Consider the following 20,141-nt stretch of genomic DNA (forward strand, 5'->3'; position numbering starts at 1 on the left):
TTGCTGACCAAAGTGGACTTTCGCCAATTTCGGACCATTCTTTTGCCCGGTAAATAATTTTTTTTGAGGTTAGATATACCATTAGATATACCCAGTTTTTTTTTTTTTCTGCGATTGCTTGAATCGCAACATTGGATTCTATCATCACTTGATCATTTCCTTTCTTCTGACCTTCCCAGAATGGATAGTATATCCTCATCAAAAGAACTGAATGAACACTTCCAATGAAATTACGATCGTTACCAATTAAACACAACTACATACACATCAAAATTTGGTACAAATTTATTTCTATAAAAGTGAAAAATTTAGCATTATTTACAAATTACACACCATCACTAAAAACATTTACGTAATTCAGATGATAGCAGGCAATAAAATAAATAAAACTTCATTTGGTAATGTTGTGGTAGTTTAACTATGCAAACCCCAGGCCCCGGTTGGGGGGGTTAAGGTAACCCAGGGTTTGTGTGAAATTTGATTTCAGGTCTGAAAACTTAAAGAGAAAATTCAGTTCAAATCTTTTTGCTTGCAATTTGATCATTGGATGTTCTAAAAAGAATAGTGAAAATTTTCCCAAAAAGACTTTTGAACAAAGAAATAAAGAAAGCTGGATTAAAATTTAACCCTGGGTTAGAGCTAATTGGCCTTTGAACAACTGGGCCCAGATCTAAAGATCAATTCTCCCATCTGTTTGCCATACATTTCTTATAGTTTTAGATCTGAGAAATTTGTATGAAATCAAGCAATACATTTCTGTTTGAAAATGTATTGATATCTTATGAAAAAATATATATTCTGTAACTCCTGGGAGTGAGGAGGTCTAGAATCAAGTTATGTAATTTCCTCACAGTCAATTGCTAAATCTTCTAATTCCCTAACCAATTAGGAAAACCATTTCAATGTCCTTTTGCTAATCCTCATCTCTACAGGATAAATATTGAAACATTTTGATAAAATATCTGTTACAATTACTACTATCATGTCTCATTGATACAAAGTCAAATAAATATGCTCAATTTAAGGGATCTAATTATTCTAAAGACACATTAATTTTACATGATTTACAACAGAGCAATTTTTCAATTGATGTATATCTGAAGCAAGGTGTTTTCTCTTCTAACTTCTTGATTGAGATATGATTAATTTCTTCTAAACTTTGTTGCACTGCAGCAAATGTGTGCAGTAACTGAGTAACTGTATGATCAGTAACAGATCCAGACCTTGAGCTAAGGAGGGGGGGGGGGGGGTGGTGGACTCCTGGGCCCCTTCCCTAGATCAGCCACTGATGATATCAACTCTACCATTACAGTATTTCCACTTCGTGTTTATTCTACTTCTCATTCTTCACTTAACCCTTGAACTCCCAAACCAAATTTGTAATTCTCCTTACTGTCAACCATACAATTCTTATTTTAGTTCAGAGAATTTAGTATTTGATCAACTAATCATCCCCAAATTGATGGTTTTCTTTGTTCTCATCACTTATGTGGTCGATATCGTATTGATATTGTTAGGAGAAATTCTGTCTTGGTCACTAATGGGAGTTAAAGGGTTAAATTAACCTTAACATTTAATTAGAAAAAGTGTTGATAATGTGAGAACCACTCTTGAGAATGATAAAAATTGTCATCAATATTGTCACTGAAAATATCCACACTATGAATCAAAACTATAACAAAATTGTAGAATGTGATTGGTTATCATCAGCCCAATGTTAGCATTGATAGGACAGTGTATGCGCCATGCTTGTAACTGGACAGTGTAAGAGGACAGCTGACATGTCATGCCTGTGTAAGTGGACAGTGCATGTCATGTATGTGCATATGCTGTTGTCATGCATTTCGCTAAGATAAGTATTGTTCTTTTTGTTAATGAAAATGTATAACCAATGTCTAGTTTATTTCTCAAAGTTTGTCATAGTTTTGATTCATTGGTAACAGGACTACATGTCATCATGCTAAGTGGATACTGGTCTATATCACAAGATAATCACCTTCAGCCTCACCCCAAATCAAAGGCTTGGCAACTAAGTACACAACCGCAAATGGCCTACCTTCCATGAAGAGACAACACTTGATAAATCAAAATTAAATCAAGCTTTAACAGGAATTCAATTTTCTAGCGAGTGTGCAAACCAGTGTAACATCAAAAGACATATTCCTCCTAAAAGGAAGTTACAAGATGAAAAGCTGGTTGTTGAACTTTTTACAGTTGGCTCTTTATCTCGTGGTATAGGTACCTCCTTCAAATCATGAGGAAACAAACTGTTACGGGCAAGACACCAGTCATCAACATCTGTGGCAGAAAATATCAGTAATTAAAGTTATTAGTAACTCAATAAGTAGAGGATGAAGTTTAGTGGAATAATATAAATTTTACTTTCTTGAAAAACACTACAAACTACAAAAGGAAAATTCAAACTTTCCCTGATCTACACTGTAGAGAGAGGTTCATCTCAAGGTTTGTTACCCCGTAAAGGACCTTCACCTCCCAGAGATATCAAAAAGATTTTGAAAGTAAGGAGAATTAAAATGAGATCTTGCAAGTGTAAGTGTCAGTTTCTTGTCCAATTTACTCACCAGCTCCAGGGGGGCTTGGAGTTAATCTGAACCAGAACTGAACATCTGTATCACAGCCTTTTCCAGGGTCACAATAAAACTCAAATATCACATCATTTGTTGTTGGATCCCAGCATGCCAGACTAAGCGTTCCACCCTTTAAAAGCAAAGATCAATGAATCAGAATTTTTACGTCTGTTTAGTTATAAATCACACTGAAGTCAGAATGGAGTAAGAACAGGAAAGTGTTGTAGATCACAAATACCTTGTTCTTTTTCTTTTGTTTATTGTTTTTATACAAATGACCCTGATTACAGTAAGCATTTGTGTGCGCTGTGCAATGTAACACTACATAATGTAGCAAGTATTTAACTTAATTGTGCAACTAAGTTGTTAGTTTTACTCAGCAAGTCTGCTTGCGATCATATTTCATATTGTATTTCTTAGAAAATCATATTTCATCGTATCGCGTGTTGTGCAGCCTCTCCACCGTTTGGCAGTAATTCAAAAGTATTTCTATCAGCATCATGACAAATGTAAGTTTTGGTATTGTGTAGGCTTCATTATTATTTTCATTGCAATTTTCCTGAGTGTATTTTGGTTTAAATTGTAATTAGGTTTTTGCTTGTTATTTTGTTTGCAGTTTTAACTGATCCTACCTACTTGGTATCAGAAATTGTTGAGATAGAATATATCATTAAGTTGTGTTAAAAACTGTCTGTATTTTTTGCTGAAAGTTAGTTGCCCATGGCAGCCACGAGGGGGACATGAAGTACAGCCAAGTGTGGCATTCACATTCTTACTACATTTGTTATCCTCTGTGGTCTACCACCATAAAAACCCACAACAAAAAACTGTTTTATATGATAAAAAAGCAAAATGTTTTTAATGGTGACATCATCTACTCATCTGTCTTCCCATAGATCATGAGTAAAAACCAATTAAAATGCCTTATGTAGCTAGCAGTGATTAACACCTAATTTCTCCTTATAATATCATACCTGAATCACAGACTTAGTTCACGAGAATAAAGGAAATGATAAACTTAAGAAGCTCTTGATTGTTAAATAAATTCTCCTTGTCAGAACCTTGGGAAATGTATAGACTATAGTATGGAGAGTTTGCATACTGATGTTAGGTTGTAAAGGATTAACTGGATAGGTGAACTCCAAGAGTGAGGGAGTGGAAGTTAGACTGAAAAGCTTCATTGTGAAATCCTACTGAAATTCAATGATCCAAGACAGTTGAACCCCAAAATAAACCAAGAGCTGTTGAAGGAAATGTCTGCACAGGAATCATGAAACATGCACCGTTTATTACTGTTAGTAACAGTTGTAAAACACTGATTGAAAAATTCTTACCTGAGCACAATCTGTCTTTGGAGTAGGTTTATTGTTATCTCTTATACTAATATATTGGAGGTAATAAAACATTGCCATTTGTCAATCATGGTTTAAAATAACAGCTTGTTTACAACAATTAATTAACTTATTCAAATTGTATAACCAGTATCAATAGAATGATGTAGAAGGTTATGCAAATATATTTACTGGTTAAAGTAATATACCTCTTGCTAAGTAAACTAAATTCTTGTGTAGAGTAGCAGGGTAAGTTTCTAAAGAAACTGTGGTGTTACCTCAGTTGGAGAGAATAACAGGGAAATTTAATATTATCAACATGTTTATAATGTAAATTGGCCAAAGAGTTTCAAGCAGATGTTTTGAGCATGAGCCCTTGGTCAGAGCGCATGATGAAGGCTAACACTGAAACATCAGTTTTGGAACTCTTTACAGTGGTCAATTTCAGTTATCAACTTGTTGATAGTACTAAATTATCCATTTAAGTTCTTGCAAAACCAGTATAAGTAGAAAAATGTTGAAGGTTATGTAAATATATTACCTTTAACTCCCAGCTCAAATTTGTAATTCTCTTTACTGTCAACCAAACAATTCTTATAATGTTAGTTCAGATAATTTAGTATTGGATCAATTAATTATCCTCAAATTGATATTTTTCTATATTCACATCACTTATCTGGTTGATATTGTATTGATATTGTAGGGAGAAATTCTGTCTTGGTCACTCATGGGAGTTGAAGGGTTAAAGAGAGATTACAGATTCTGTAATATTAATATATCTTACTAACCAAGTCTGAGGTGAATACTGTAAGTTATGAACCAGGGTTTTTCCACTTGGATTTATGGTCCAAGATTCAAGGCAAAAAACACACTTCCTAACTTATACAAGTAGTACAGACTGAGGAAACAACATTTAACCCTTGAATGACCAAGAGAGAATTTCTCCTTACAATATCAATACAATATCAATACAATATCAATACAATATCAATACCATATCAACCACCTGGCAGGTAAGTGATGAGAATAAAGAAAAACGTCAATTTGGGGATAATTAGTTGATCCAATATTAAATTCTCTGAACTAACCTTATAATAATTGTATGGTTGACAATAAGGAGAATGACAAATTTGATCTGGGAGTGAAAGGGTTAATAAGATATTAATTCTCAGTTCGAATAAGAGGGAAAGATTTCAATTGAAAGGACCTTTGAATTTAGTGGGCCTCACATTAAGATACCGCCCACTGAATAGAACAATACTAGGGCACAAACTACCTGAGAGATATAATAATATCACATTATCTTCAATATTCTTTTCACAACAGGCCATTTTCAGGAAATGATCTACTCACCAAACAGTCTTTCCAGAAACACGAGTTTGAATCTGCCAAGTATTTCAAACCAAATCAGACAAGCAAATTAAATAAGTATACATTGACTTCACTATAGTCTTTATGTGATAAAATACAAAAGGAACCTCTCTATAATAAGGCCTAATTTCATCATATACCATAGCTATATATCTTTACTTTAAATGGTGCCTCCTGACTGTCTCATATCATTTACAATAATTAATCCCACAAATTCTCTACAACTACAATGTTTTTGTTCTGTGGCTGTTATGGCAAGTTTCAGCCATGCTTATTCTCAGTCAACAATAAATACTATGATTCCTTCATCTCTTAACAGCAAATTCTTTAAATATCTCCTCTTCACAGCCACTTTTTCACATTGGCCATGAGTTCTCTAAAACTACAAATTTTAGTTCCATCTTAACCCTTTCCGACTTAGTTGATATCTAAATTCCCCACAGATTTCTCTTTACATTTCCTGTGGTACTGCCAAGGATAATTTTTTTTGATAATTGAGAACTTCCTAAATTGTTGATCATTTCCTTTATTCTTGCAACCTTTACATTAGATTCAAGAGTGATGCTGTAAGGAGAAATTAGAAGCTAGTCACTCTTATGGGTTAAAGCTTCAAGGGGGTTGTCACCAGTACTTACCATGACTTCCACATTTCTTGACGTCAAATTCCTCACATAAAAACATGGGTTTTTCACTTCTGACTGCACAGTGGGATAGTCTGCTTTTGCATACATATATCCCAGGGGCCTCTTTGTAATATCAGTTAATGAAGAGACATTTCTATCATACTGTTCAGGAGGAATTACTTTGAACTCCTTACAATCACTCAGTTGTAAAGATGATGCTACAACAAGAAAAAGATTTGAAAGGGTAAGTTTAGATACATCAGGGTCAGTCAGTCTAGGTTTTTGTACAAGGTTGTGAAAGGGGGCAGTTACAACCAATCTCACCATCAACAATACAAAAATCATGATGTTCAGGTTTGCCACAAAGTACAAATATCAAAAATATAGCATAACCCATTTCCAGTGCTAGATACTTCATTTGCCATTTCTTCTAACCCCATGAACACAAGCCTACTGATATCCACGAAAACCACTTCTTTTCTTAAATGCGATCAGAAACTATATATTGTGACCTCCCCTCTGAAAAATCTAAGCTCTGCCCTAGAGAGGGGGTTACTCTGGGAAAGGCATGCTTCTGGGTAAAATGATAGGAAAAAGAAGAAAATCTTGGCTCTAAAATATTGTAACGTGCCCACTTTTTTGAAAAACACTTCAACCACATTCTCTTCATGAGGGTCAAACACGCGCTCTTCAACTTCACTTGAAGGAAGTGAAGCCGGTTTACAAGATATTAGATATGTCGGTAAACAAAACTCTGCAGAGCGGTTATCTGAAGAAATTGTTGTTCTCTAGTTCCCTTGGTTTAGATTTAATCCCCTTCATCTCGAATTTTATCACTTTCATAAGTTGCCCGTCTAAATCTAAAGTAAATTATATAAACAAGGATAAAAATAAACTTGACCTCAACATCATATTGGTGGGCGGCAACTAGAGTCGAATTAACCACATTCCAAAAGTTTTTTTTTTATAATATATATATTTTAGATTGCGCATTAACTAAAATAATTATTACAACTCCAAATTCATCGCATCTAGTTTAACAAGATGCCGGTTATATGTTCAAGATACTTCGTGATTGGATTTACTGCATGCAAGACGATGAGACACATATCTAGTACCAAGAACGAACTTCTCGACAACTGAGACAACTCAAAACATTGCCAGATATGGAAATATTTATCGCCTTATAGATAATTTCTACCCCGTGCCAAAGATTCCTATGTAGCTGATTATATTAGGCAAACAGGGAATCTATAGTTTAAGTTATTGAAAGTAAAACAGCTCGCGCTTAAAAACGTTCCAGACTAATAATGTTAACTCACGACTAGCCAGCTGAGATTGCCAACATTATTTGCTGTATGTTTACGGCGATCGCATCAAACTCCAGATAAAAATAAAAAAATTTCACTATGCAGCACGGGTTGTTAAATGATATAGACTCACCTGAGCCAACAAATACAATGAAGCTAGCAAAAGAAAAGAAACAGTCGTTCCATAACGAAACTTCCATGTTGCACAAAGCTCGCGAAACCTCAAATGCATTTCGCGCGCGTTTGTCACGCTAGCTCCGCGCGACCTCAGTGGGTGCGAGAAATTTCTTACCCAGGGTAGCATGAGGTTTTGTTTGCAAAATAATTCTATCAGAAAATCAAAACATTACACGAAAAAAACAAGATAGAAGCAAATTTTTTAGTGGAAGGTTGTAGAATATTTTGATATCAAAATAGCAGAAGCAGCCTTCCCGTGCCTTTCCCTGAGAGGACTGATTTGATCAGATTACAGAATGTGTAGGTAACGGGCTTTTGTTTCGTGACCAATAGTTTCGTTTCAAAAATTCCAAAGCCATTTTCCTATTAAATAAGAGGTAAAACAACTACCAAGCTCTATACAATTGCAGTTTTCGTTCTTTTTGCTAATTTTTAGAAAGAAATCGGACGTGAGGAAATTAATAGAAGGATTTCGTGACATCTTTTGCCTCCATATTTGGCTAAAGTATTGCAAACGAGGTTTACCTGGGTCTAGTTCCCGTCCAAGAAAGTTTGCAAAAAATTGCTGATAGCTTAAAATTTATCAACATTCATTCCTACGAAAGCGATCGATCACTTCTCCCACAGGCACCTCGTCTCAAAACATGACATATTGAATGAGAGAACCTCTCTATATTCCGTTGGGTTTTATTTTTTGTTGAGTAAATATTCGACAAACAGGACAGTGGAAGAAGGAGGAGAAGAAAACAATTCTCAAAATTATGGCAATGGAGTCTCTTATCACTTGATTGGTTCATAATCGTAATCACAGGATATGGATGTTAACTCGAAGGTAGAATTTTTGAAATTTCACCAAGGATATGTACGAGGAGTGGCATTTTCGCCTGTGGTAAGAATTAAACTCAAGTATGTTCTATTTGATGCTAGTGTGTGGAATGTTAATATGCTAGTGTGATTGTTCAGTACGATCTTAGCTGAGCGTTAGCTCTATTCAGTGTTTTGTCGTCATTTGAATACATAAAGAATTGACGCGTGGATGGGACAAAGAAAAAATCTCTGTTTCCTCCGAACATTCGAAACCTAAACTCATTTTGAATTGTTGTGGACACTGTACTGTAATTTTATTGATCATTTATTTTGGATGGCGTGTTGGAAAACATCTCTTGAAGTTATTCATCAAAATTAACCCGTTCTGTTCTTCAGGATCGTTACATATTCTGCTCTGGTGCGTATGATGGTAAAGTTAATGTCTACAGTGCAAAGAAATGCCACCTCTTGGGAAGTTATCCTGTGAGTATTTACAAAATAGACATGCACATTTGATTGACATATGATTTCGCTTTTATTTGTTTCTTTCACTCCTACATTTAGCCGCTCACTCAAATGGAAACCAAAATTAAGTATGTATTTTATGTAACAATATTCTTTATTCGTGGATAGAGAGTATGTGGTCAAAAAGTACACTCTGAAAAATTTTTAGGTAAATGGAACTCTTTTCATTGATAAAATAACAGCCTTCATCATTTCACACCGAGGATTGATCAAAAATGAACTTCTCCTTACAATATTAATACTATGTCAAGAAGGAAGGTATTAGGAAGAAAAAAATGTCTACCATGGGATATTGTTTGACTTAATGTTAAATTCTCAGAGTGAAAATTCACAGAAATTTTTGATATACAGTAGAGAGAATTGATGTATAGATCCTGGATTTGAATTGGCAAGATGGTTCATTGTAAATAGACACCTACATGGCTGGAAGTGTAGTGTATATTTCAAGCCTGTTAACAGGCTCTATTTTTAAACAAAAAAAATTAAAATAAAAGGAATAGAAAAAAAAACTTTTTCAACAACAGCAGCTGGTTTGCTGAAATGTGATAAGGATGTTAAACTGTCTTTTAGTTGTTGTTAGCATTTCATTTTGTCATAGTCTCATATATATATATATATATATTGATCTATAAAGATCTTTAGCTCAAGTTGATGATACTTGAAATAATAATAAAAAAAACCATACCATAGCAAAAACAAAATGGGTGAAATTTAAACCTTGTACCGTGATGTTGTTTTTGTATCACTTTTTGCTCAATATTGCATTTCATTATCTCTAAAAACATGGCAGGAAATGGTTTGGAACATGAGCGAGAGCTTTTCGAATGTAATAGCTCCACTCGGGGCTTCCCCCTTCTCCTGAGAGAATTTGTTCTGAAGTTAGATCTCTCTTTAAAATTCATGAATCTAACAAATAGATGCTATTTTGCCATATGTCTGTTCAGTCATAGATCACAGACGATGTCCAAATGTGATAAGAACAAAAAAGTGCATACAGGTGAGTGTGTCACTTATGTTCTTATCACATTCTGACATCACCTGGTATCATCTTCTGTGATCTTTTACTGTGCAGACCCATGATAACATGGAATCAATGTAGTTACATGGTATAAGAGCAAAATGTTGTTAATGATGTTATCCATGCATCTGTCCTCAAATTCAATTTAAGTAAGAATCATTCATAATGTGTGTATAATCCATTTTATATTGTTGTATAATTCATTATTTACATAATAAGTTTCCCTATTTCTCACCAGAGGTTATGCAATTTGTTTGAAACAATACCATGTTTATTTTCTGAATTCAGCAGTTACATATTACTAATACTCTTTTCCCAGCAAATGAATCATCCTTTGAAACCAGCAGTTTCATTTTTTCGGTGCCATCATCATGTGTTTGTTTTTTAATTGATCAGGTGACCACTCTGAGTTTAGCAAGGAATATCAAAGCTGTTAGATTTACTACTGATGGACATAAGGTATAACAACAGATCTTTTTAATAACAACCTCTACATATAGGAATATGAAAGCAATTCTTGCAGTTATGAATACTACTGAGCTGGTAGTGAAAATAAGGGCCTGAAAAAAATTTAGGCTGGTACAGGATTTGAACCCGTGACCTCTGGTATTGCAGTGGTCATGGGTTTAAATCCCATATGGGCCTGAAATTTTTTCAGGCCATATTTTCACAGCTAGTTTAGTAATATTCATAACTACGAGGATTGCTTTCATATTTGTGTCTTCAACAGCAGTTCACATAGTTTTTACGTATAATTTTCATGTAATTGCCGTCATTTAACCCTTTCACTCCCACAAGTGACCAAGACAGAATTTCTCCTTACAATATGAATACAATATCAAGCAAGTTGGTGATGGGAATAGAGAAGAATACCAATTATGGGATTATTAGTTGATCCAATACCAAATTCTCTGAACTAACATCATAAGAGTTGTATGGCAGATAGTAAGGAGAATTAATTATTAATTAGATCTTGGGAGTGAAAGGGTTAAGGTCTTCATATCTTTAGTAGTTTTTCAGTTCTAGAATTCTGGCATTAAATCAAACATATCAACTAATTGATACCTCTCTTTCTTCTAATCACATTTCTTCTTGAAAAGATATTGATTTTAAAAGGAGAAGTTCCTTTTTGATCACTTCTGGAGATGAAAGGTTAAAAATGTCTGAGAGAAGTCATGTCACCATTGATTGTGACATTTTTACAGTTTGTTTTTTCCTGTTGCTTAACCTACTCTAACCCACGCTTGAAGGAAATCACAAGCTTTAACCCTCCATACCTTAACATCAGTATCCACATTCTCCATACTCTTCTTTATACTTTCCCTTCGGTACTGACTAGGAGAATTAAGTTAACAATCAGAGTTCCATAGTTTAAAAATAATTTCCCTTATTCTCATGATCTTAATGAATGATTGAGTTGTATTACTATTAGGAGAAATCAAATGCCAGTCACTCCTAGGGTTTAACCCTTTCACTCCCAAGATCTCATTAGTAATTCTCCTTACTGTCTGCTATACAGTTCTTGTGATGTTAGCATGGAGAATTTGTTATTGGATCAATTTATAATCACTAATTGATATTTTTCTGTATTCTCATCACTTGTCTGCTTGATATTGTATTGATATTGTAAGGAGAAATTCTGTCTTGGTCACTCCTGGGAGTTAAAGGGTTAAGGGGTCAAGGATGGAAAAAAAATGCATGGAATGGAAAATGACAAACTTGAAATAGCTAGGCTAAATCTGTTAACCCTTAATTAACTCCCATGAGTGACCAAGACAGAATTTCTCCTTACAATAACAAATGAATACAATATCAATCAGACAGTGATGAGAATAAAGAACAATATAAGTTTGAGGATTTTCTAGTTGATCCAGTACCAAATTCTCAGAACTAGCACAGGGCGTGAAATTGCGCCTAATACAGGCACCAGTGTGACTTAATTTTTCACTTTGGTGACCAAATCCTGAAAAGTAGTCACCAAATTGGCAACTGAAATGCTTCATCATAACCATAGCTGGAGATATAGTGAATTAAAAAGATCTGCAAAGATAAATCCACGGCAAACTTCCTTGTTAAGTTTGTTTCAAAAACATAGCACATGCATCTTGATCGCTAACTAGACGCCAGCTTCATAAGAATTGTATGGCAGAAAGTGAGGAGAATTACTAATAAGATCTTGGGCATTAAAGGGTTATGATGTGCATTTTACAAACAGTTTCTTGAGATAAGCATTTGGTAGGCTTATTGGATCTGAATGTTACTGACATGTTACATTTTCATCTACTTTTTTCAATCTGTCAGATCTTAGCATCCACAAATGCCAGAAGACTGGTTGTGATGGATGTGGAAACAGGAGAACAAATTGTATCTTATGACAACTGTAAGTGTCATGCAGTTTCTTTCTTTATTTTTCTACTGATTTGTTTTGATTCCCCCAACAAACTACCCCAAGAAAGCAGCACTGCTTTTGTTCAAAAAGCAGAATCTAGGAAAGTGTTTCTTGTTTTATCCTAAATGTTTCAGTTATTGTCAGTATTTTTAATTTTTTTTTTCATCAGGTGTATACAATGGTCCAGACAGGACTGGTTTAGCAGTAGACATCCAAGCAGGTCCAAACATTGCTGCATGCTGCTGTGTGAATGGACGTGGTTTGTCCATTTTTGATCTCAGAATGCCTCTCCCCTTGGATTTCATTTATGACGTAAGTTATTCACTTGCTAGGATCACTTTTCTTGACGACGAAAGGAAAACCCAAAATTTTGTCAAACATAGAATGAATGGTCAGGAACTATTATCAGCAGTTGGTTGGAAATCCATTCCTGTGATGACTCCAGCTAGTTGTAGAGGCAAATCATGAACAGTATTCCCTATTTGTAGGCATTAGAAGATATAAAAGGGGTGTGTTGGAAAAAAAGTATTAAGTTTTGATGCAGTATCAAATTCTCCATATGTTTCACAAGAGGAGCTAGCAGACTACTGCTATTACTTCAAGCTACAGAAATTGGAATAAGCTGTTACCAGCAGTACCAGTGATGTGTAACATCAGACAGCAAAGACCTGACACAATGCACCTTCAAATATTTTAAATTTGTATTAATAGACATTCATTTAATAAGCATTACTAATAACAGTGTTAGTAATGCGTTTTGTAGTGAAAAAATTCTCCCTATTCTGTTTAGCTTCATAATAATGTCATTCGCGATGTGATGTTTCTTCACGAGAGCTGGCCATGGTGTAAAGGACAGAATGCCCTCTTATCAGTTGCTATTGATGGCACTGCAAAGGTACTAGAACTAAAACACAGCCTGGAAGTAATTACCTTTAGCTAATTTATGCGGAGAAGACATCTCATTTATGATAGTTAGTGCATTTTGGCAGTATTCTCGGGCAGGTCCCTGGATAGGAGGCTGTTAGGTAACTTAAATCTCTTTCTTGTTGTAATTTATATTCAAATTCCCATGACTTGCTCAATGGTGCAAGATGAAAAAGTTATGGTACTTTAAATTTGTGATAGACCATTACCATACAGCAGCCATGTGGAGATTTAGGCGTGGTACTCTTGCCTGTCTAAAATTGAAGCAGAAACAATTGTGGTTGGGGGAGAATGGAGCTTTTCATATAGGGATTTTTTTATAATGTTTTTAAGAAATATTTACATGCACATAACAATACAAATCTTATGATGAATATCAATTATACTTAGGCTACTATCTAATATACTACAGAATGATATGACTCCTACAGTGACCCAAGGGGCTCAAACACAAACAAACAAGAAAACACAATTAAAAAAAGGAAGTATACCTTAAAAAAAGGAAATGCAACTTGAAAAAAGAAACAATACTATTTCTCCTTTTCAGTCCTGTTTTCTTTTTTGTTTGTATCTGAGCCCTTTGGACCATCATGTCAACCCATTGGCACCAGAGTGTAATGCATGCCTATCCAAAACTTAAAAATTTGGAGAAACCAGAAAAGTAAACACAATGCACAATAAATTTTATAAATCATGTTTTCCGAAAAACGAGCTCCAGTGAAAGAAGGCCATTTAAATAACTTATTTTCAATGAAAAAAGTGACAGATGCATATTAAGTTTTCACTTTAGCATAAAGATAAAAAATAAATATCGGTAATATTTTTGCACGTGTGCAGTTATGGATGATTCAGGTGTCAATGTGTTAAATGGAAGTATAAAAGAATTAACATTTGTTCAGGTATCAACAATCGATGGACGCACATTACAAAATACTGAGATAGGTTCCATGTTGAACACAGCTGCTCCGACACCAGAACCCTTTGGGTCAATGGCTGATGATGGATTTTATAGTAAGTTGGTTTCTTGCTTCTTCACTTTTTTTTACTGCAGGAGGGCCATTCTTTAGCTCATTATATCTGAATGTAATTTCTCCCAAGTGATGTCAGTATATTGCTCTGTTTATTGGTTCAGAGAATTTAGTGCTAATTCCAAACAATATTTCTTTGTTGATAATTCTCTTAAATTCTCATTGCCTATACATCCAGCAATGCATAAGATTGTTTGGAGAATTTACCTTCTGAGGATTTATTCATCAGACTGAATGTTTTGTGTAAGAACCAAAATTCTTCTTCATCTGTATTCACATCAAGATAACTCAGTTCTTCACCTGCTTCATTAGTGCAAGAGAACTGAGTTCATTTGAAAATCTGTCAACTAGCAAATTAATACAGTCTTTTTTTTGTTGTTGTTGTTTTTCATATGGGGCATGTATTAAATTACAGTGTACTGTTATTTCTAATTTTGAATACCCCATTTTACAGTTACCTACCTGTCTGCCAACCCTTTGAATGGAAGTTAAGCTAAGATTGACCTTGTTATGATACAAACATTGCTGCTTGTCAAATTTAAATTGGTTTGATATCATGCTAACTAGATACTGGTCTCTATCACAACATGGTCACCTTCAGCCTCACTCCAAATCAAAGGCTTGGCAACTAAGTACACAACTGTAAAATGGCCTTTTATAGAGATGTTCAGAAACCATCTGTAAAAGATATTTGATAGACTGGTGAATTTTCCTAAATTTTATTGTTTCCCTGTGAAACACAACGGAAATTTAACATATCCAATCATAACTGCCTTTCAAGGCTCCCTACAGCAAGAAATCTTCCTGACTTCTAAAATTGTCATGTATTATGTGTTTGGCATTTATTTTTTATTGAAAAAATCATGTCTCACCGTGGCTTTTCTTGTCCTTATAGGCCTTATTATGTTTGGTGGTGAGCTTCTGACAAGTTTTGTCCCAGAGGTTGGAGTCCAGGAGCGTATGAGAGAGCATGGCAAAGATCCATTATGGAAAATTAAGTATGCAGAAATCAGTGCCTAGGCTCTTCTTTTCTCTTACTCTGTTCTTCCAAGGGGTAATTTTGGGTTCTAGCCGATAACTGAAAAGGGCACTCCAAAAGAAACTCAGTGCATGTGGGGCTGAATGTGAAGTGATTTGGAGGCTAAGATACTCCAAACTGCAGAAATGTGCATTTGGTATTTAGTTTTTGTGGAACAAGCTGTACTAAATTGATTATTTCAAATATGTATTTTAACATTCTTTTTTTTTTTTTTAGATATACTTCCAATGGAAGCACACTTTTCACTGCATGTGATGGAGGAGTGATCAGAAAGTAAGGTCAAATATAAATTCTCATGAAGTGTAGTTCCTTTATCAGCATTTTCTCTCTATACTAAGTAAGTTGTAGGTGACTTGGAGACTTAACAGCTACTGTGTTAAACCGCCAGGTCAAGAGGTCAAAATTTTAGACGTGGGCTGGTCAATGCATTGTGTTCTTGGCCAAGCCCCTTCACTTTTACACGACCTGTCTCTGCCCAGGATTATGTGAATGGTCCACAGAACAATTTAGATTAACAATTTGGCATCCTCATTTATATCCCTCTTTGTATTAACAAACCTGTCTGTGGTCCCTCCTGCAGATCTAGTGTTGCTTGTGTCCATTTGAGCATGGCTTTGAGTACTATTTTCATCAGATTAATGTTGAAGGGTTGGGGACACTTATTTGAGGCTGGGCACTGAGTATGAAATTTTGTTACCTACAGAGTGGGCACTATTTCAAGGTTGTGTGCTTAATAAATACTGTATATGCAATGACTTTAATTTGTAATAATACAAACTGATCTGTATCTTGTAGATACAGAAGATTCCCTGATCACCATGAGTTTGTGGAGGATCTCTTCTGTCATTCAGATGATGTAGAAGATATTGACATTTCACCTTATGATGAATGTATCCTTGTTTGATACTTAGGAGGTTGAAATCATGTCTACCTGTTCAGTTTGATGTAGTTAATTTTTCAAGGTGTTTGTAGGGCATGACAGATGTGAGAATTTTGGCTGGCTACTATGCAGAATTCTCTAGATAAATTTTAATTGGCTGGTTCCTTTCTTAAATTCATCTAGAGAGAGTATCTGTTTTAATACTATTTTCTTTCTGCAAAATTTGTTGACGAAAATGTTGTGTTTGTAATTGCTGGTGAGATCAAGGTTCATACAGGTTTTAAAAGCTCAGAAAGTCACAGAATTGTGCAATTTTCCTTTCAAGACCTTGAAGGACATGGAATTAGAGTCTGGGTCATATGTAGTCATAGAAGAGGACTTAATGCACTATTTCTTAGAACAGAGTAAGACAAGAAATATTTAGATTGAAATACTTTTCCTGTTATTTTACTGACAAGTTCCTAATCATAGGTCAGGGAAACATCTGAATATTCTTGCAAAAGGTCTTGGAAAGTTAAAGAATTTCATTTGTTCTACAGAGTTGGCATCCAAGAGAAGATGATCAATTGTAAAGAACAAAATGTAATATGTTACACAGCCACTTAATTTCTTTAACAACTTCATAGATTTAGTAACAGCATCCAAGGACCACAGTGTGGGCGTGTTTAAACTTGGACCTCCCAGTCATGGTGTCACGGAGTATGGGGAGATAAGGTAGTATTTGGAATGCACTGCAGCTTTAAAATAAAGTTACACTCAGGAAACAAGCAATGATTTACAGAAGGCTTTCAGAAGAGACTGTCCTGAACCAGGGATTAGTGGTACAGATAAGGTGCTGGCAAGTTGTATATTCGCTGGACTACTTGTAAGGAGAAATGAAGACAAAGGAGATAAATGAAGTTTGACAGCTATGTTAGATGATATGAATGGTATCGCATGGGCTGGGAATAAAGGCTGGTTAATGGACAGGAAGCAATCATCGGATGAGGTTGAACATAGGTTAATTATCATGAATTATCAAAAGAGAGGTATGAGTTATCTGCGGAAGCCAAAGGCTGAGGTGCATAACACAGACAGGAGTTTGATAACTCATGATATCATGCCAAAACTGAACTCAATAATTGTTTTATTATACATTTTTTAAATGATCTGCAACAAAGACACTTTTTTTTTTAAAGCTCTGCACTACATGTTTATCTAGTCTTTCTCCAGCTGTTTTGTCCTTTTTTATCTTCTCCCCCCCCCTCCCCCCCCAGATTGATAGGTCCATGAGGAGACTGTAAATTGCCCAGGGATAGGGGAGATAATTATGTAGAGTATCCACCCCCGTCATGGCTAAATTACATTGAGTGTATATTAAATGGAAGTTGGGTTGTTGTGCAAATAGTCATTGGGAATATTTAAAATATTTGGTAAGAAAGAAACTTCTACCAATAGCCTTACATTGTTAAAGGATGCAAATTTATCTGACTGACTGTATTATATTGTAACAACTTCTGTATTTTAAGTTCATACATGGAGACTGGCTAGGTTTAAAATTTGCTGGTGTGAACATCACCATCATCATCATTGTCAATCTCTACCAACATCATTGTGATCATTACTGTCATAATCTTCCACACACAAGAGTTGTGACCAAGGTGTTCCTTCACTCTGCTATACTCACAGATACTTGAACAAGACTAAAAAAAAATCTCTATAGTTTTGTAATAACATAGTAACTGAGGAAAACAATACTCATAACTAAGTTGCCTTGCGAATACTGCTTCTTGTTTAATAAAGAAAGTCTCATGCTATACATGACTGATGTCTATTGTTAATCTAGAGTTGGTCATAAAGAACTAATTTTTTACAAGTTGTTGTTTGAACCTTATGAACACTATTGCAACAACAACCTCTTTAGGGGCCTCATTAGGTCCTATAGGTGTCAAGTTTCTTAGACCCTTAAGAGTCAATTGTTTCTTAGACCCTTAAGAGTCAGAAGTGATTAAAATGTAACTTCTCCCTACAATATCCATATATTATCTAGCAAACAGGTAATGAGAATACTCAAACTTGGCACAGGTTGTTATCATGATTGAACATCAAATTCTCGCAACTAATCTACAAGGAAATGCGTAGCAGCTAGAGGGAAGAATGATCAATCTGATCTTAGCCGTTCTCAGCCGTTCCTTGGCTTCTCACGTAACGCTCACCCAAAGTACAGCAGTGAAGGTGACTAGATAACCGCTGGCTCATTTCGACTGAAAAAAGCTTCGGATAAACTCGGCGTACTCCTTTGGAATAATATCTTCACCTTCAAGAATTTCGTTCAAGTAAACTTCACTTGGATTAAGCCCTTGCTGAACAAACTCATCGTTAGCTATGTATGTAGTAGCTTTTACTAATTCACCATTCTTCTTCTTGACTGTTACAGTTGCCCTTCGAAAATGGTTTCCTTCAATCACATGCTCGCGATCCATACTGGACATACTTCCTCGTTCACAAACATATAAAGCTCCATGAACATTTGATCCTTCTTCAGGAACAATGTTTGCGTATCCATAACCGTCATCTTTCCAGTTAGTACTAAATTCTAGCCGAAAACCTCGAAGAACAGCACTCTCACGCGACAAAAACTTCGCGCCCCGTTCGGTCATTTTTCTTTCACTCAAGCTTGACGCGAAGCCAAAGTAGATCTCTTTCTCATCCATGAGGTTAACGTAGAGTTTAGATGTGAGGACTCTTCGGTAAGCGACGTTTTAATTTGTTTGATTCTGCAGAATTGCGCTTGTGATCAATCGAAACACAATTGCGTGACAAGATGTGCGGGAAACACGAGACTACTTCGCGCGAAATTTCCTCTCGCTGCACCTCAGCCACGCAGTGATGGTGATTTTCACGCGCGTTCGCGTTACGTGCTCCAGCGTAAGGGTTAGTGTCTGGGGGGATCACATAGTTTTCACGAGGAACGGAGGGGACATGGACTATCCTCCATAACTGAGGGGTGGGGAGGGAGGTCCTTATAATACTTCAGAGACCTATGGGGGGGATCGGGTAAATTTTATTTTGATACAACCAAAATCTTTGGACACCAGGCTTACTGGTATTTGCATATTGAACAAGTCGCAGTTTACAAAGCAAGGGATGGGATCGGCAAATAGGAGAGAGAGATGTCAGAGGTATTACGTTTTGAAGGAGTTCAAATCTACAGAACAGACCAACTGGGCTTGGCATACGCTTTTTATTTGTTGTTTTTGTTGTAAACGAAGTTCACACCCTGACCTTTTACGTGGCTAAAAATCTCCACCCAACTTGAATCAAGTTGTTTGCTTCTTCACGACCGCTTTCAGTGCTGTTCCTAATTGCAGGCTAAGCAAGTAGAAAAATATTTAGCCTGAAATGCGGTTCTTGTGCGAAGAACAGGAGGGAGAGGTCGCATAGTTTTCAGGGGGGAACAGAGGGCGAATTATTGCGCCACAACCAAAATCCTCTGATCCATCCCTCCCCCTCCCTCTGGCGTTCAATTAATGAACGTACCCTAAGGAAAGATACATGAATCAACTTTATTTCAATGGCTGTTCAATTTAATTGATCGTAATATTCAATTCAACTGAGTTACTTCTTTCTTCAAAGTTTTCAAATAATCAGCGTATCCCTCTGGTAGAATATCCTCTCCCTCCAACATTTCATTCAGATAAGCCTCACTCGGACGAAGGCCTGTTTTTGTAAATTCTTCCTTTCCCTGATACGTAGTTGCCTGTATCATTTCACCGCTTTCTTTCTCGACATGGACATTTATTCTCCTCAACTTTTCGCCTTCGGCTTCGTCCATGTTAGCTATGCCTTGTTCATCACAGGAGTACAAAGCTCCATATACGACTGAGTCTTCGTCTTGGACAATGGTTGTGTTACCATATCCGTCGTCCTTCCAACTTAAGTTGAATTCAAGCCGAAATCCTGGAAGCACAGCGCCCTCGCGCGAGTAGAACTCCGCACCGCGTTCTACCATTAATCTTGGGCTCAAATTTGAGCCGTGAGCAAAATACATCACTTTTCCCTCCATGTCATCTGAAGTTGTTCAGAGGTCTAGAAGCAAGTTTACGCGACTTTTTAATTCTTCTTGCAATTTGCATATCAGATTAGTTAGTC

General features: G+C 35.8%; 4 protein-coding genes across 4 annotated transcripts; 1 reads left to right on the forward strand and 3 right to left on the reverse strand.

Moving 5' to 3' along the window:
• Positions 1-659: 659 nt before the first annotated feature.
• LOC113664487 (uncharacterized) lies at positions 660-7,483 on the reverse strand. Its single transcript, XM_027180089.2, has 6 exons — positions 7,357-7,483; positions 5,926-6,131; positions 5,273-5,304; positions 3,923-3,968; positions 2,583-2,718; positions 660-2,298 (listed from the first exon to the last, which is right to left on the reverse strand). Exons 1-6 carry the CDS (start codon positions 7,421-7,423, stop codon positions 2,114-2,116), a joined length of 672 nt encoding a protein of 223 aa, XP_027035890.2. The 5' UTR covers positions 7,424-7,483; the 3' UTR covers positions 660-2,113.
• Positions 7,484-7,923: 440 nt separating this feature from the next.
• On the forward strand, positions 7,924-17,806 carry LOC113664488 (uncharacterized). Its single transcript, XM_089208292.1, has 11 exons — positions 7,924-8,289; positions 8,604-8,690; positions 10,147-10,209; positions 12,052-12,130; positions 12,309-12,451; positions 12,930-13,034; positions 13,963-14,074; positions 14,987-15,089; positions 15,347-15,403; positions 15,926-16,020; positions 16,637-17,806. Exons 1-11 carry the CDS (start codon positions 8,215-8,217, stop codon positions 16,726-16,728), a joined length of 1,011 nt encoding a protein of 336 aa, XP_089064418.1. The 5' UTR covers positions 7,924-8,214; the 3' UTR covers positions 16,729-17,806.
• LOC149045783 (gamma-glutamylcyclotransferase-like) lies at positions 17,120-18,833 on the reverse strand. Its single transcript, XM_089208293.1, has one exon. The coding sequence runs from the start codon at positions 18,701-18,703 to the stop codon at positions 18,245-18,247; it is 459 nt and encodes a 152-aa protein (XP_089064419.1). The 5' UTR covers positions 18,704-18,833; the 3' UTR covers positions 17,120-18,244.
• Positions 18,834-19,535: 702 nt separating this feature from the next.
• LOC113664494 (uncharacterized) lies at positions 19,536-20,131 on the reverse strand. Its single transcript, XM_027180100.2, has one exon. The coding sequence runs from the start codon at positions 20,053-20,055 to the stop codon at positions 19,594-19,596; it is 462 nt and encodes a 153-aa protein (XP_027035901.2). The 5' UTR covers positions 20,056-20,131; the 3' UTR covers positions 19,536-19,593.
• Between the last annotated feature and the right edge of the window lie 10 nt (positions 20,132-20,141).

The sequence above is a fragment of the Pocillopora damicornis genome, chromosome 5 (assembly GCF_964200805.1).
Source record: "Pocillopora damicornis chromosome 5, jaPocDami1.2, whole genome shotgun sequence".
NCBI classification, from domain to species: domain Eukaryota; kingdom Metazoa; phylum Cnidaria; class Anthozoa; order Scleractinia; family Pocilloporidae; genus Pocillopora; species Pocillopora damicornis.